The 17603-nt window shown below is 33.5% G+C and overlaps 1 protein-coding gene across 5 annotated transcripts in view; it reads right to left on the reverse strand.

Annotated features, from left to right (window-relative positions):
• The window catches only part of LOC126740499 (diacylglycerol lipase-alpha), an 85051-nt gene that overhangs the window by 12142 nt on the left and 55306 nt on the right, over nt 1-17603 (reverse strand). For 4 of the 5 annotated variants that reach the window (XM_050446535.1, XM_050446533.1, XM_050446534.1 and 1 more), the window contains exons 4-12: nt 17487-17588; nt 11542-11716; nt 11243-11462; nt 10999-11194; nt 10702-10940; nt 5501-5714; nt 4794-5023; nt 4512-4741; nt 4125-4254 (exon numbers count right to left, since the gene is read on the reverse strand). In XM_050446535.1, the coding sequence (XP_050302492.1) occupies nt 4125-4254; nt 4512-4741; nt 4794-5023; nt 5501-5714; nt 10702-10940; nt 10999-11194; nt 11243-11462; nt 11542-11716; nt 17487-17588 (1736 nt within the window). Of the gene's footprint in view, nt 1-3735; nt 4255-4511; nt 4742-4793; nt 5024-5500; nt 5715-10701; nt 10941-10998; nt 11195-11242; nt 11463-11541; nt 11717-17486; nt 17589-17603 lie in introns of those variants that run through there. The other variant, XM_050446538.1, reaches the window with a different exon arrangement.

Genomic DNA, 17603 nt, shown 5'->3' on the forward strand with positions numbered 1-17603 from the left:
AGATCTAGGACTAGTATTGATTCAAGAACCTTAGATTAATCGAGGGCAAATCAAGGGTTTGTCAAGTAAAGTATCAAAAGTAATATATGATACCGAAAGTAATTTATAATCATATGACAGAGCCTGCATTCTTATAAAAAATAATTGTGTATGTGTATTTTAGAATTCATGAGACGGGACTTGTCGCACTCTTATGACAATACCCATTGTCGTAAGTATCAATATTAAGGAAACCAACAAAACCATAGTAATTGCGTCAGCATATTTTACTGGAGATGAGCCAATGACACCGCTAGCAGAAGTGCAATAACTGACTTAATACTGTAGCCGATTACGTCTACAACTTCTTCTATAGTGCGACGAAAATGCTCACCATATCACATGGGGAAGCACAAATATAAACTTTAGATATGAGTGTCTGCATAAATGTCTAACGACAACCGACCTTGAGGTTCTAAATGTTGGAATTATACATTTGTAACTAAATCAAAGCCAGAAGTATAATATTACTTTAGTTAGCTCCAGTGTTAGAGACCACATCAAGAGCATCAGCTGAGCATCCTTGTCAGACCACAGGCTTATTCATTTAAGCTAGATAGCATTAAATACAAAAACAGAGAGGGAACTATACAACACCAATGGAAAATAATTTAAACCATCTAAGCTAAAATGGGGAACGATACCATCAAAACTTAGAACAGGACTCACAAGCTATTACACGTGCAATAAATGAGGTCTTTGACTTAAGCTTCCCAATGACTAGTGAAAAACCCGTCAAAGACGCACTATTGTGAAATACATTTCTGCCAAAATTTCATTCATCAAAAGCTTGCTAAGTTTTCAATATAGCGAAAAGAGACTGCAAGGCAGGTGTACACCGATAAGTGCTTACTCTATTGCTGACACTCTAACTGCTGCTAGACTGCACACAGGAATGGGCAGGGAGGCACCTCAAAAAAGCAGATGGTACCTACACGAAGGGAGAAGAGAAGCAAGCCATCCTATTACTTCAAACACACTTTCCACGGTGCGTGCAAACCTATAATCCCAAAAAGAGGACTCGGAAATTGCATGCAACGGTCTTTACAGCAAAAAGGATAAAGTGATGGGCAATAAACACCTTTTAACCGTATAAGTCACCGGGAGTGGGTGGAATTTTTCCCATTCTCCTACAAAACGGACAAGAAAAAAAATTCTTCCTCATCTAGGTAGAATAGCAAGAACAAGTCTGGCATCGAGATACATCGCATGCAACTAGCGAAGGGCAAGGGTCACCATCATACCGAAAATAGGAAAAAAGGATGGGACTGACCCTAAATCTTTTAGACCTATTAGTCATTTTAAAAACAATGGAAAAGATTGTAGACAACCACATCAAAAATAACATTCTGGAGAGAGCACCTCTACATTCGTGTCAACATACTTATAAAGCAAGCAGATCTATAGAAACGGCACTATATTAACTAACACAAATCATCAAAAAAGCCTGAATGAGAACGAAACTACTATTTGCGCTTTTCTAGATATATCTGGAGCATTTGATAACTGTAGCGGTCAAAAATGCCATTAAAAAGAGACATTTGAACAAAACTATAATTCGAGGGATTTGTCAAATGCTTGCCATACGTACTGCTGAGATAACTATGGGTTAACAGACAACAAGCAACAGAACTACTCGTGGCATGCCCCAAGGAGGGGTAACTTCACCATTCCTATGGAGTCTAGTAGACGATGAACTACTTCAAATAATGACATCGTCATTATAGTCAAAAGTAAGTACGAAGGTCTTTGTATGACCTCAGACAAGGAAGCCTAAGCATTACGGAAGAAGGGTATAGTATTAGTACTGCTGAGCATTAATTGGGCAAAAACTATTATTGTTCCATTCACTCGTAAAAGGAAAATGCAACCCACCAGGGATATCTACCTGGAAGGACAACTTGTACATTTATTTGAAGAATGAAGAATATAACACTGAATTGCAAACTAGAAATTTCAGTAAATAAAGCTATTAAAGTCAGTATGATGTGTAGAAACCTAGCGGGAAAAATACTGCGATGGATGTACACCATAATGGTAAAATCCATACTCACCTACCCCCAGTGGTGTAGTATGTGGGCAGTGGTGTACATGACAAAGTAAAAAGAATCACATACATACATGCGTATGCATCACAGAAGCTATGAAAACATGCCCCACAGCAGCACTGGAGGTTATAGTTGACCTACAACCTCTTCATCTGGTTGCACAGAGCGCTGCTAAAACGGCCATGTTTAGATTAGCCAGGCATAGATAGAACAGCAAGAATATCGATCAGAGAGTCTGAACATCTCAAATAAGATCCATTTCTCTGCTTGATCTTAACTAAGGATAATATAACTAGGGAATATCACTTTGTGAGGAATTTCACTATAAAAATTGATAACAAGAGTGACTGGAGAAATGGAAAAGTCACCCAGTTACTTAAATCGAAAAAAATCAACAGATGGTTTTAAAACCAAAAAGAGAACAGAAGCTAGTGATTAAACACTGGTTAAACATGTCAGCATTAAGCAGAAATACACTCTATAATAAGATACGCTCAATTAACCCTGGACAGACACTATCTCAAGGAGGAGATCGCAATGTTCACCGTCAGTCAAGCGGCCATAGCGTGCTAAAATGGTAAGAGACTGTTTAGGGAAACTTAATAAGAAAAGAAAAATATAGTTACATTTTGGGTTACCTGGACATACCTGGGCACACAGGCGTGCAGGGTAACAAAGAATATATTTTGGTAGGAAAGGGTATTTCGGATCTCAGTTTTTAAAAATAGAGAAACAACTAGAACGCCTCTGGGCTTATCATCGGGGGGTTGATGCAATCCAAAATGTACCTTGGAACCATCGACCCAAAAAGATTTAAAGCTCTAGTAAGTTTAACTCAAAGTAAACTACGTATTCTCACAGGTTTTTTAACGAGGGTTTGTCACCTTCGAAAATACCGCAGGAAATTAAAATTAGAACAGACACGTGAATGCAGATTCTGTAGAGAAGAGACTCCAGAACAGCTAGTATCGGTTGCCGAAAATCGCGCCCTAAATCTTGGTAGCTACGAAGTCTTAGAAGAAAGTATTCTGTATATTATTACTGAAGCCGTCACAATTGCTAGCCTTTATCAAAGCAATAGGATTGTATATAAATCAATGATTTTTCATATTTGAATACATGGAAACCATCATAAAAAGTAAAAGTTAAACTAGCTGTAAATAATTATGTATATAGAAAATACTGATTAATTACTATGAGATACTAATTATGTTTCTATTGAGATTTGAATCCACTTTTACTATTTTATTCACATGTTGAAATTTGACGTGATGGGCGACGTGACATGTGCACTTTTACTCATAAATCGTTTTTAAGTTCAAGTATAATACAGATTAATCTTTTAAGTCATTTAGAGTAGTCTAAATCCAATAGACCTAAAACCTTTTAAAGTGAAGAAAATTTGCTTTAAAGGCTACTTTTATTTTATCTATTTCATTTTCAAAACCTCATCAATTCATATGGATCTGTAGCATATCATTAAGCATAATAGACATAACCGATCTTTCTTCTTTTTGTCTTTATTTTTTTGTTTCTTGACATATCATTTTATTTTTCTATCATTGTTAATTACTTCTTTGTATAATCTACGTGCCCTTTATATAAATATTTATATTTTTAATATTAAATGTTTGAGTAAAACAACATCTTTTTAAATTATATATTTTATTTATTATTAATTTATCCTTATTGTAGTCAACTTTACGCAATGATAGCCAAAAATGCATTTTTAAACATTTTTCTAAAGCTTATACTGAAGCACACTATATTTTAATAAAAGATGAGCCAAAGATTATATAATTCTTAAACAAAAACACAAATATCATGTCACAGTGTCATGCAAATATTCTTACATATATACGAACATAACAATCACATAAAATAAAAAAATATAAAAAACTATAAATTAAAATGTGCAGAAACTAATTGACTAAGCTAAGTACAAAAACTTTGGAGGGAACATAAGGTGATTAAAGCACATTAAAAACGGGATTGACTGCATTCGGGTAACAAGTCATGTGCATTTCGAGGTCGTACCTTGTTGAGAGCCTCCAACACTTTATCTGGCATATGGTCTTGGATCATAACTGGTGAAATTAGGACCTCATCGAAGTCAGTATTGTTTGCCCATAAGGCTTGGTAGACAGGTTTTTTTGAAAAAGATTGTCTGAAAAAGACATAGCTTAATAAATAAGGAGCAAGTATTATTTAGGATTTCCCACTACGGCAGTAAATCAAGAGATAAGTCAAATTAAGTTTTAATTCCTGATAGTAAACATCACTATTACCCTTCTATATAAGCTTCTAATATGCCATTCATAGTAGAACACCCTATAATTTTACCAGTACACTAATCTAAAATTACTATCACATTAGAAAAACTTAGTTTGCTTTCATCGTCATGATTATCCAATAGTTACTTACTGTCCTTTTTTGGGATGGTCCCTAACTACATGAATAATTCGACCTGGAGGATACAAGGGTTGATGACTGGTCAAAGCTATTGTACTATCCGATGGATGCAATCCCGTACATCTGGCATCTTTCTTAGTGCGCATATACTCGCTCACCTCAGTTTTTTGACTAGACATTTCTACAGCCGATGTTGGCTCGGAACACCCGCAACAAATTATACTACAGGTAATTGTTTTCCACTAAAAGCAAATATTTTAAGATAAAAATTAATAGTATCTAAAAATAGCTAACCTTTGGATCCACGCTTCTTTTAATAGCATTAATTAAGTCAGTTCTAAGTGTTTCCATTTGGTGAAGACCTATTCTAGGAACTACATCTTTGCCTACAACTACAGAAATTGTAAATTCTTTGGTATATTCTACTGCGGGAGCTGACAGTAATCCTCCTGGCGGTGAGTAGCAAAAGCATTCTAGAGATGAGTGGTTTTGTCGAAGGAGTATTCCCAGTATGCTCGCAGTACCTTTTAAATCGATAAAACAAACCATCGTCAGTAAGCTAATTATTTTGATTATGTAGAACTTTAACGTATGGTATCAATTACCTATGAAAGATTATAACATTGTCTCTATATCAGATCATTGTCTGAAAATCGTAATTATGGTTAACTTTATATTAAAGAAAATAGATGGCACGATGTTCCGATAATCAGAATATAACATAACGTTTTAAGAAAATTGCATCACATGATCTGAGAGGTCGCTACCATTCACTCTACAAATCTCTGTTTGAAATTTAATATATATATATGGCGTCTAATTTTAAATTCTTATAGTATCATTCTTTTAACGCCCAAGCTAGTTGAAATTAAAAACAGTAAACAGTACAAAAAAAAACAGAAAAAGTATTCGAGATACTGGTCTCTTATAGGAGCAATGTCATAAACATATAAAGTGTTGAAATCCTCTAATAATAAGATGTAATAAGCTTATTCTTTTACCTGCCCCAAGAGAGTGTCCAACAATAGTGATATCAAAATCTTTGGTCCCCTTTTCCGGATTTCTTGCCCTGGCTTTCTGTAACAGCTGTTCCTCTTCGATTTTTTCATAGATATATTGAGCCGCCTGGACCATACCCTTATGTCCAGTCCAGTCTTCTCTTGGAGGATGTAAAGGAATAGTTTCACTTTCAGCGTTTAAGTCAGTTAAGATATCCTGGAAGAGAATGTTAAGTCATTGAAAAAAAAATCCGGAGCATTAACACTCAAATCAAAACTAGCATTTGTGATACAACCATTAGGAAATATTTTGATGCCATTGAGATCTTTTGATACAAGTACATGTGATTGAGCTACTAAGAATATACGGTATGAGGAGTAAAAATTGTTTTTCAACATTTTTTTTGAAAATAGCCGGTGGAGCTCAAAATTAATATTTTGAGAATTTTCATAATTGGTTCTAATTATTACTCTTTTTGGTGTTCAATCTGACATATGAAATGTCTATATATTATAAAGAGAATTAGTCCCAAGTCAGAATCAGCATCTGCTTGACCTAGTTAAACTCCTTGGTTAAGTCAAAAAAGAATCCAGCAGAAACACCTTTATTTTTCGTAAAGAAAACTATAGATAGGATCATCAATACTTAGGTTTGAGCTTAGACCTATTGAGAATACTCTTGGATTTTACGTTGTTAAAAATTCTTAAATTGAAAAAATGTAGTTTTGATTTTTTTAAATCTATACGGCAGAGTCATTTTACAAAGAGAAAATACCACAAAATAAATAATTATATATAAAGTAAGATAGGCATAATAAGCATTAAAAAAAAGAATATAACAATACAGTTACAAATAAATGGTGTAAAAAAATACACTAACAACATCAGTCTGCATTTTTTTTTAATTTTAAAGGGACTTATTGTGTTACTTGAAAATGGATCAATATTATTATTAGTCAGATACCCAAGTGTTTTTGTAAAAGGAGAATAAAAGTCATAGTTATCATGATGGAACGAAATCCGAAACATCGGAGAATTAGCTCTTCTTTGATATGTATTAAAGATATTTTTTTGCAAAATAGTTGGGACAATATAACGAACTATTCAATATTTTAAACAAAATTATTACTTCAAAAATCTGTCGCCTAGTTTTAACCGTGCCAATATTAAACTCTTGTCTGATTAAATTGTATTCTCTCTTGGTATCTTATAGTTGTATATGTCAATATTTGCTCTGTACGCTAGAGATCTTAGAAATGTTTTCTGCACAGACTCAATGCTGTCAACACAGCACAAGTAATAGATCACCGATGCATACTCAAGCAAAGAGAAAAGCGGAAAAGAAATTTATAAAGTAATTTAAAGCAGTATGGTGACAGATACACTATTTCTAGTTATAAAGCCCGAGCTACGCATTCCCTTATTAACAATGTTTTCAATGTGTGGCACAAATGATTATTGTCGAACTCTTAGAGTTTCGACTGATGTGACTGGAATATTATTGATTCCTTATGAATAACTTTATTCAGCGACAAAATGTATTGTTTGACATTTTTCAACATTAAGATTAAGGCTGTTTTGACTACACCACAAACTCACACTGTCTAAATCTTTCTGGGGTAATTCTGTATCAAGTATAGATTCCATAGTTCTGTAAAATTTAAAGTCCTCAGCGAATACTAAATATTTTGAATAAACAATGACATCACTCAAATCTTGAACTCTGATATGACAAAACATGTAAAGCCTGAGGCACACCTGAGTAAAGTTTAATGCTATTAAAGATATAATCATTGATTCTTACGCACTGTGTACGTCCAAACAACAAACTAAATGCCATCGCTTCAAATTTTTTGACCAAATGACATTGACAGACTTCATCAAAGGCCTTCGAGAAGTCCGCATAGACACTGTCTACCTGTGTAGATTCCTCAAAGGCTTGTAGCAGTTGGTATTAATAAGTTAACAAGTTAGTCACCGTCAATCTGCCTTGAGCAAACCCATGTTGGTTGTCAGAAAGAACTGTTTTACAATGCCAAGAAAACTAAGAGCAAAAAAGTTTGTCGAAAAGCTTAGGTATAGCAGATTGTATATTAAAACCTCTATACACGCATTAGCTTTATCATAATTTTTGTAGATTGATGTTGATGCTTTACTTTCCAGAAGTCTGGAATGAACCTGATGATAACGAGGGATTAAAGAGATGATGCAAGGGTTTGCTCAAAGTGCACACATAATTCTTCAAGAAAACGGATTGTATAATATCCTAATCTTAGAAAATGATTTGTAAACAAAATACCTGCCTTGCCCCTGTGCACATGTTAAACTCAAAAAAAGTTGTTGTTTACTAATTCTAACCTTTTAATGTTCTAAGATGCGAACCGGATGAAGTTTTGTTTTTAAGCTTGAGATCTTCTCAAATCTCTGTTAGTGACGAACTAATATAGTTTGAATCTATACTGTAATTAAAATGATAGTTTGGAATTTCCCTATTAGATTTTTTGTTGATGCAAAATGTTTAGCGAATAAATTAACAATATCTTGACCACCTTCAGCAACTTCATTTTTAAAAAAATGCATGCAGTTGAATTCTCAATAACCTCCGCATTTATCTTAAGAAAACTAAGACCATGCAGGAATGAAGCAAGTTCTCCAAATCAGTAATTCAAGATACCCCCCTTATTGTTCCAAGTCATGGAACCTCAAAACCCAGGTAACCAATATTTAAGTTGACACAAAAAGGGTTTAGTAAAAAATGAACTTGCTAGACACAAAACAGTACACAATTGTAAACCATCAAGTTTATTGTTCTGGAAGCGCTAGAAGCGCAAATATATATAAATATAAAATGATAAAATATCGAAGAATATTACCCTTCTGCGTTTTATTACTTAGATATCGTTATAGGATCGACACCAAAATGTAAGCAATCGAATTGCTTGGATATTACCAGGATAGTCCAATGATATCACAATGATTGTGGTACTAATTAAAAAAATACAAATGAAAAATATGGAGAAAATAATGAAAAGGATGAGTTCTGGAAAAATTAAGACAAAACTAGAGAATAAAATACTCTTTACATATTACTTATTAAGAAACACCCAATGAAACATGATTCACTTAAGAACACATGTTGATTGGAGAAGGGTGAAGCTACATTACTGAAGATGACAAAACTCATGTGGATAAAAATTAATCAAATAAAGTAATAGTAGTAGTAGAAAGGGTGAGGGAGCTAAAGCTCGGCAAGTAGGCCTAAAAAGTCCTTTTTCGCCAAATCCAGAATTACCCACCCTTACGCCTCTACTCCCAATGCAAGCCCGTTCTCTTAATAAAGACTTGAACGTTATGCCAGTCCCGATCTTTAAGATCTTCCCGTTAGAGTCACGTTGCTTCAAAAATTTTCCTTTTTAGGCGACTCTACCTAACGCAAATTTCTAATATGTGGTACGAAGTTGCCTCCACTGTACCGCAATTTAGATAAGAGTGAAATTTCTCTTAGAGCAAGAAGGTATAGATACCTGTTTAGGCAGTTAAGTCCAGTTAGGACTCCCACAAAGTCTTTGATCCCCTATGGGCTCTTTATTAGCAGTGGCCTTACTTTAAAGCATCATGATCTGGTATCATCTCCTTGGCCTGTCTACATTCTTCTGTCCTTTTCCAATTTTTCCTTGTTTTTTCCTAGGTCCAATTAATTTCCTAGGTAATTTGTTTTTTACTGAGATCGAGACATCGCTACGAAGAGACATTCATTGATCAACATCCTGATGTCCTGGGACCGACCTTAGTCTCACTTCGTTTTTTGCTGCTAGTTCTTTTAAGATACAAATTCCCTCGTTACCTTGCAATGCTTCCCGTTTGTTTGCTACTTGAAGTATAGCAAACACCTCCGCTTGGAAAACTGTGGTGTGTTTCCCTATCGGAAAGGATTCCCCTGTTCGTTTCCATCCGTACATTCCGGCTCCAGGTACTTTCCATCCATGGCCCATCTGGAAACCGTTTAGCTCTTATACTTGGTTCGTTGACCATTCTTCCCTTATCGGGATTTTCACTCAAAAGTCTTTCTTTAACCTTAGTTTGCCATGCTCTGTAGTACATTTGGATGTCAGAATTGGAATGTTCCTACATATTCTGAGGTCGACCATCATATAGCATTTTTCTAAGTGAACTTTGCGCCATTCTTCGCTATCCTTCATCCTCTTATGCGCCGCCATGTTCTCCCTTTCAATCGAAACTGGGAGTTTCCGTAGCCCAAGAAGATTGTTTAGAGGTGCCAGAGATGCACAATTCCCAAACAACCCAATCTTTGCAGCCTAGCCAGTTTTTGGGCGTTGATCACCACCATACCACGGATCTATATGAGACCCTTGGTCATATGACTGCAAAATAAAGCCGGTGAATTCAAATGAACCATCAAATGGAAAATGACAATCTAAAGTTCAAATCTAACAAAAACATTCTGCAAGATAATATGTATAAACTTTTAAACGCTATAAACTTGACTTTTACATTAAAGCAAACAGTTTACACTAAAGCAAAGTAAAATAAAATAGATTTTTTAAGAAACCTAGATCTTAACACAGTGTTTTTTGATACTGTTCATTTTTTGTTAATTTTTAATTACATTTGAGAAAGAAGAGCGACATTTAACGGCAATTGGAATACTTCGAGGTGGGGTAAATTAGACGAAGGTTGCTAGCATTTTTGGTACATCTCCTAGTGTAATTAATTATTTGTAAGACAATTCTACTTCAATCATATCTTTTAATTGTATATCTACGCGGAATGGCTCCTGATTCATTATGCAACAAGTTAATGCACCATCTTACAATTACGTTTGAAAAAATGACGTAAATCTTTATCACCTGATCTACCACTACATCACCTGACTTTAATCTTATTGCGCAGATCTGGGCCATCATTTTATTTGAAGTACGCTAGACAATGTCAACACATTATCAATAAGTGGGTCCTCTGGTTATCCACATAGTTTCAATTTTTTCATGTATTTTTTTATTAGATTTTGAGAGTACTTATTATTTGAAATAATATTTTGCATTTCTCCATTGCATTAAACATGCTGAATTTTATTTTTTTTTTGTTTTAATAATAAACAAAATTTATAAAAAAATTTAATTAATAATATTTTGTAAAGTATCGCAATTTTTTAAATTGTTGCTTAAATCACTTTCGTAACATACCTTCATTGATAACGTCCCTCTAATACTAATTACAATTTTCTTCCTATCATAATCTAACGCAACGAAAAATGGAGTCTCGCCTACATCCACATGATATGTTGCATAAATTATTTCAATATCTCCAATTTTCGTTAGCTTTTCTAATGCAGCATAGTTGCATCTGCAACAGTTGTCATCTACAATTTGAACATTTTCACTGTTAGTACGTCGGCAAGGGAGGCAGCAATAACAACTTAATCCTACAAAAGAAAATTATATTGAATAAATTAATATATCTATTGGAGTTTTCTTAGTGACCTGTACAAACTTGACAAATTCCCATTTTATTCATCATAACATATACTGGCCAGCCATAGGCCTTCACAGCAAAATTAGCGAAATGGATAACAGTTTGGAACATTTCCGCATCGGGCCCGTTTTCTTGTAATGAGAGAAATTGGGTTCTTGGCGTTATCGGGACCCCAGAAAGGAACTCATATGTGTCATTTTTACGCTGAAAGTATGATGTTATTGACGTAATAAATTAATAAATTGGTATTACCTCTTCAATGATCGCCTTTCTTTCAATCTTTTGAAATTTTCTCAGTAACACAAGACCAACCACTACATCCGAAGGCACTACATCTAAATCTCTAAAAAAATCTGATAAAAGCCGGGCGATATCGGCGAAAGAGTTGCGGTTTCTATCGGAAGGAGCTGAACAACAGAAAATAAACTGACATCGGTTTTGCCAACTGTCTTGGTAAGCACGAAGGACTTTCCTGTAAAAAATTATGCATGAGTTGTATTGATCTAAAAAAAAAAACATATTTTTTGTTCAATATTTCCTGTATTTTTTACCTTTGTCTCCAGTTTCTAGTACTTCCTGACCTTTTATACTGAAATTTTAACTCTGATTCCCTCATGGATCGCTGGTATTGTTTCATTTTCACCCATGATCTTCCCGCTGTATCGTAACAGCACCATACAGTAATTACTACAGACAATAGAATACAGCTGTTGAAAACCACCATTGCTAAAATAAAATAATAATGTATTTTAATAAAACGATTTAAAAAAAAACGTTTAGTTTGTTTTTTGTATAAAGTTTTTACAATATATTTGTGTTTAAAGTAAGGTCAAGTAAATAAAGAAGACAAAGCTGTTTTTAATTTGCACCTGAAAAAAAATTAAACATCATAGCCTCAAACTTTTAATTATAATCTTCATTTTTTTCTTCATAGAGGTTACAAAATTCTGACAATCTCTTTCGACCTCGAAATTGGAAATTTGGATGCATTAACTAAGAGACTTAATTCAATAGAGGACTCTATGGAGTTTCGAAATAAATTGATTGAAGGACTAAAGGATACTCTCAAAGAAGAAATCAAACAAAGCAAAAGAATAAGGAAGGAACATGAAGAGTTAAAGAACAAGGTGACAATATTGGAGAATGAAATGAAGTTAAGGAAGCATGAAGATGTAAAACTAAGAGAAAATAATATAATGATAGTGAGGCTCAATGGTAAAAAAAATGCTAACTGCAATAGGCGTTGATGCCACAAAAAACGACTACGAGGAGGTAAAAACCATTCCAAGTCAATCAACCAACAAAACAACCCTTGTCACATTTAAATCTTGAAAACTGGGAGAGCTAGCTATTAAAAAGAGGAGAATGTTAAGAGATGTAAACTCTTCAACCATCGGACTAGAAGGCCCTATAAGAAGCATTTATATAAACGAAGATTTACCAAAGGATGTCAGAATTCTATTTACTAAGGCAAGAGAACTTAAGAGTTTAAACTATAAATATACAGATCGTGTTATCGTGAGCTACGTATTACCCAAAATAATGGCAACACCGCTTGGTTGCGGCACTTTGAACAATTTATTTGAAAGGTTTTATTTGTTTATTGTTGATTTTTGAAAATATATTTTTGAGATTATTTTGAGGAAATTATTTTGTGTCACTGCCAGATATTTGTCTACCTGCTTTGAAGTGTAAAGGTAATGAAGGTTACGAGGTGCAGAAAAAGCAAACTTTTTCATCAGAAAAACGTATTTTAAATAGGTTTCTCGCAAATTTTTTTGCAAAATAATGGGATTTTTTAAAGTCTGTTAACTTAAACTTCACTTGTTTCAAGTTTCAATCCTATTGATTAAATAGAACAGGTTGTGACATGGGGTTAAAAATATTACACGTAAAACCCTATGACCCGAGATAAAAAAATGCACTATAACATTTTTATCTACGGGAAACATGATCTTTGATGTAATTACAATATCAGAAACAAATAAAATAAAATCTTTAGAAAACTTTAACATTAATGGTTACAATATAATTTACAATGAGAGTCAAATAAATCAGAGCGATGGGTTTATTCTATACGTCAAAACGATTTACTGCAAGAATATAGCATCATTAATGTCGGTAGTAATAAATTTCTAAGAATACTAATTAGCAAATCAAAAGCGACTATAGGTTATAAGTAGGTTATAACTGGTATTTATAGACTACCCTCAACAGATAAACACGACTTTTTGCAGGACGTAAACTCACTCTATTCTGAAAAAATCACGAGTCAAAAACTAGAAATTTTTCTAGAAGACATAAACTTCAATATTGTGAATTTGCATGATACAAATGTGGTGAATTAATTAAATATTATGCATCAGAATGGTTTTAACTCCATGATTGATAAACCGACGAGGGAAAGAAATGGACAAATATCTTCTGGTTGAACCATTTCTTTGTCAAGAACGCTGAGTGGACCAACATGAGCTCCAAAGTTATATATAGCGGTTTATCAGATCATTACCCAATTTTACTTAGTATAAGATTACAAAGAGCATCTATATGTAGTAAAAATATCGACTATGATCAAGTAGAAAGGGCTTTGGAGAATGAAACGTGAGAAAAAATGTACAAAAATGTACTACTAATTTTGTAACATCAATTAAAATAATTTTCGAAAACACCAGCGGCAACTCATATATTAAAAATAAAGATCGTAAATTAAAACCCTGGATTACTCTCGGTATAATTAAATCTATTAGAACGAGAGACAAATTAAAAAAGAAAAGTGCTATACTTAAGACTAATGAAACAAATAAAACCTTTAAAGACTATCGTAATAACCTGTCAAGATTAATTAACATTACAAAAAATTATTATTTCTCTAACAAACTCGCGGAAAATAAACATAATATAAAACAGGTCTGGAAGGTGGTCAAAGAAGCAGCAAACGAGAGAACAAGATCGGTCTGCGAATATGCAGCTGTAATTGACAACAGCTGCGGTGGTGAAATTGCAGGAGATGATAATATTGCAGATGCTTTTAATTCCTATTTTAGCACAATTGGAAAAATGATGGCGGGTAAAATTAAAAATCCAAGACAGGCCAGCTTAAACCCGAAAAATAATCCAAGTGGAAACTCTATGTATCTTAAACCTATAACGCAAAATTAAAAAATTTAATTAATAAGCACTCTTAAGACTAATGGAGCAACTGGGGCTGACGAAATACCTGCACTATTTTTAAAAAAGTACCATAAACACCTTATTAAACCAATTCTACATTTTGTAAATTTAGTATTTGAGACTGGTATTTTTCCCTCAATTTTCAAACATGCCACTGTAACCCGGAGTCATAACATGCCCTGTAATTGGGAGATAAAACAATTATTAGTAATTATAAACCCTTAGGTTTAAGCAGTAATCTTTCAAAAATCATAGAGAAATGCATGAATTTTAGACATAACGAGTTTTTAGAAAAAAAATATTTTTTGTCACAATTTCAATTTGGATTTAAACAAAATAAAAGTACAGAAGATGCGGTGAATTGTATTACAGAACAGATAGGAAAGTGTTTCGACTGTGATGAGAGGTGCATGGCAATATTTCTGGACCTCAGCAAAGCGTTCGATACTGTGACACATGATATTCTGCTAAAAAAACTGGAAAATATTGGGATTCGAGGCATCCCTTACAACCCGTTTGAAAGTTACATTAACCAAAGAACATAAAGCACCAAAATAAATGGATGTGACAGTTTGCCACATACGGTCACGAATAGGTTGGTTAGAATATGGTGTGTCACAGGAAATTGTCCTTGGACCGGTATTGTTCCCTATATATGTTAATGAGTTGTTGCAGTTGTTAATTCAATAATAAGGTTATAAATGATAAGTTTTCAATATTTTTTTTCACTCTAGCTAAATGACCCCTATTTGTAGAGGGGCTACTACAACGTAGTGGATCCACCATTTTAAGCCCCTAAACGTACTCCTTCACCCATAAAAGTCAATTTTTAATTTTTAAACACCTATAACTATCCTCCCTGACTCCCCAAAATTTTATCAAAAGTTGCACACTATCCAAAAATTCATTATTCCACCATAATTACGGACCCCAATAGAAGGAAAACACTTTCGAACCTCCTTACACCTCCTCTATAGCACGGACACCTCCAAACTAAACTCAATTCTCATTAAAACATCATTTTCTATTTTCATTAAAAATTTCATTAAAATCCATTAATAATTTCACTCTAATACGTATCGCGAGCCTTATCAACCTTATGTCGGCATGGTGTGTTTTGCAGATGATGCCGCAATAATGATTAAGGAAAAGTCTTGGAAAGATGTAAAGACTGCGGAGTTTTCCATAATAAAAAAACCAAAACTTGGCTTGGTTTAAATTATTTAACACTAAACTCAAAAAAGTCAAGCTTTTTATGCTTTTCTGTAGATTCAAGAACTTCTAGCACATTAAAAGAGATCATATTATACGAAAACGACGGTGGCATGCATAACTGAATGTTCTTGCACCTAGCAAATAAAAAGGCAGACCAAGGTTAAATATTTAGGTGTTATTTTGGATGAACATCTAAAGTGTCACCACCATGTTGAGTATATTTCCACTCGAGTTCGGAAACTTATTTATAAATTTCGCCAATTAAGACAATTTATGCAAAAAAAGACCCTTACGACCATTTATTAAGCTCTGGTTGAATCAATTATAAACTATTGCATAACAGCATGGGGCGGAACCAGTAAGACCATCCTGAAACATCTTATGATTACCCAAAAATATGTTCTGAAGGTAATGTTTAACAAACCAAAATTGTATTCCTCGGATATTTTAGTTAGAGAAGCTAGATTGTTGCAAGTAAATTAAATTTACTTGAAAGCAGCGGTTAGGCTTCTGTGTAAGAATCTACACTACTTGCATTTCATATCTCACAATCAGAACACTAGACAGGCTTTCAATAAGAATATAACTATCCCAAAAACCAGAAAAACTAAATGTAAAAAAACTTAACATATACCTCAGCAAAAATCCATAATCAACTTCCCGTAGAACTCAGAAATAAACCCTGTAACAAAATTAAAAGTAGAATCCACGACTAGATATTAAATGATAACGTCACTTGGTTAGTATGATATACATAGTACTGTTTATTTTTTTCCTATTTTTTCCCCTAATTTAATTTAATTCTATTTTATTTTTTGAATCACTTTTGTTTATATATTATTTTCTTAAAAATTGTTTTTATTTTAATTAATTAACTTGGATAGACAGAAAATGCACGCACAGTATTTTTAAAATACCATTGTGCATTGGGTATTCTTAGCGGTTAAGCAGTTGTTATTTTGTAATGTTATAACGGATGAATGTATTATCTGCTGAATATATTATATTATATGTAGAACCTGGTTATCGCTCGAACGGAAGCACTCACTATAAGTTTCTCTATAAAGCAATGGAAGACCAGATCAACTCACGTCTCCAAGAATACCTCAATTAATTCCAGGACTGAATGGACACATGGAGGTAGACAGTCTTCACACGTCGTAGAGTCCAGTTTACAGTACAACAAAAAAACATAAAGAAGATACAAAAAGAACCTCACACTCCTTGTCATTCTGAGATAGTACATCAACCTACTTTGGTGTACCCGAGTTAAATACCTCGGTAACATCTTTGACAGATCTCACCTAAACCAATTCCAAAATTGAATTCAAACAGGCAAGCTCAAATATTACTCTGCCAGCTATATCCTTTTGTACCTACACCTGCTCCCGTTCCACCACCATACCTCGCCCATTCCATCCACCTGGATCTACCTCGAAATTCACATCGTAATGGGTCATGAACCTCGAGAGCTACTATCAATTTAAAATAGGGTTATTTTACTAATTATCGTAATGTTACGTCAAAAAACTAAAAATATTAAATCATTGATAAATTCTAAGAAAAAAAACAAAAAATTTAGAAAAAAATCTAAGAAATATGGAGCTATTTTTTAGTTATTTCAAGTGTATTTTTCTGCATCACAATCTTCATATACTAACTGTATCCATTTAATTTCGTAAAAGAACATACAACATAAGCATTTTATTTCATGCAAATGTATGCATAGCATACCCGTAGGTCTAAATTTAAACATAGCATGCATTATGTATGCAAATCCTTATAGCGATATAAGTAAACCACTAAAACACTTTATCTATTCTCTCTCTTTTCGAGTTCTTTATCCTCTTTCCTAAAGCACACCAGATAAGTGATTGGATTAAATGTATAAACTCATTTAATATTTCCTCGCAAGAGTATTTTCCACGTTTAACGTTATGTGGATCATATTATTAGCTGGATAAATTATTACATTTATGGCATTAAACGCTGCAAAAAAAAGTTTTAAAGTTTTTGTTCTAAATTTTAATATTAAGTGAACCATTATCAGCATTTTATTACAGTGTAAAAAAATATACTGCTATCTAACTTTAAATATTTGTATTCTTACCTAAAACAACTTCTTTTGCATTATCGATTGGGCATTCTGTATAATAATATACAATCCAAAGAACTCCTGCTGTTAGCCAACCAGCTTCAACTATCATTACAGCTAAAATATACAAAA

Source organism: Anthonomus grandis, chromosome 9 (assembly GCF_022605725.1).
Source record: "Anthonomus grandis grandis chromosome 9, icAntGran1.3, whole genome shotgun sequence".
NCBI lineage: Eukaryota > Metazoa > Arthropoda > Insecta > Coleoptera > Curculionidae > Anthonomus > Anthonomus grandis.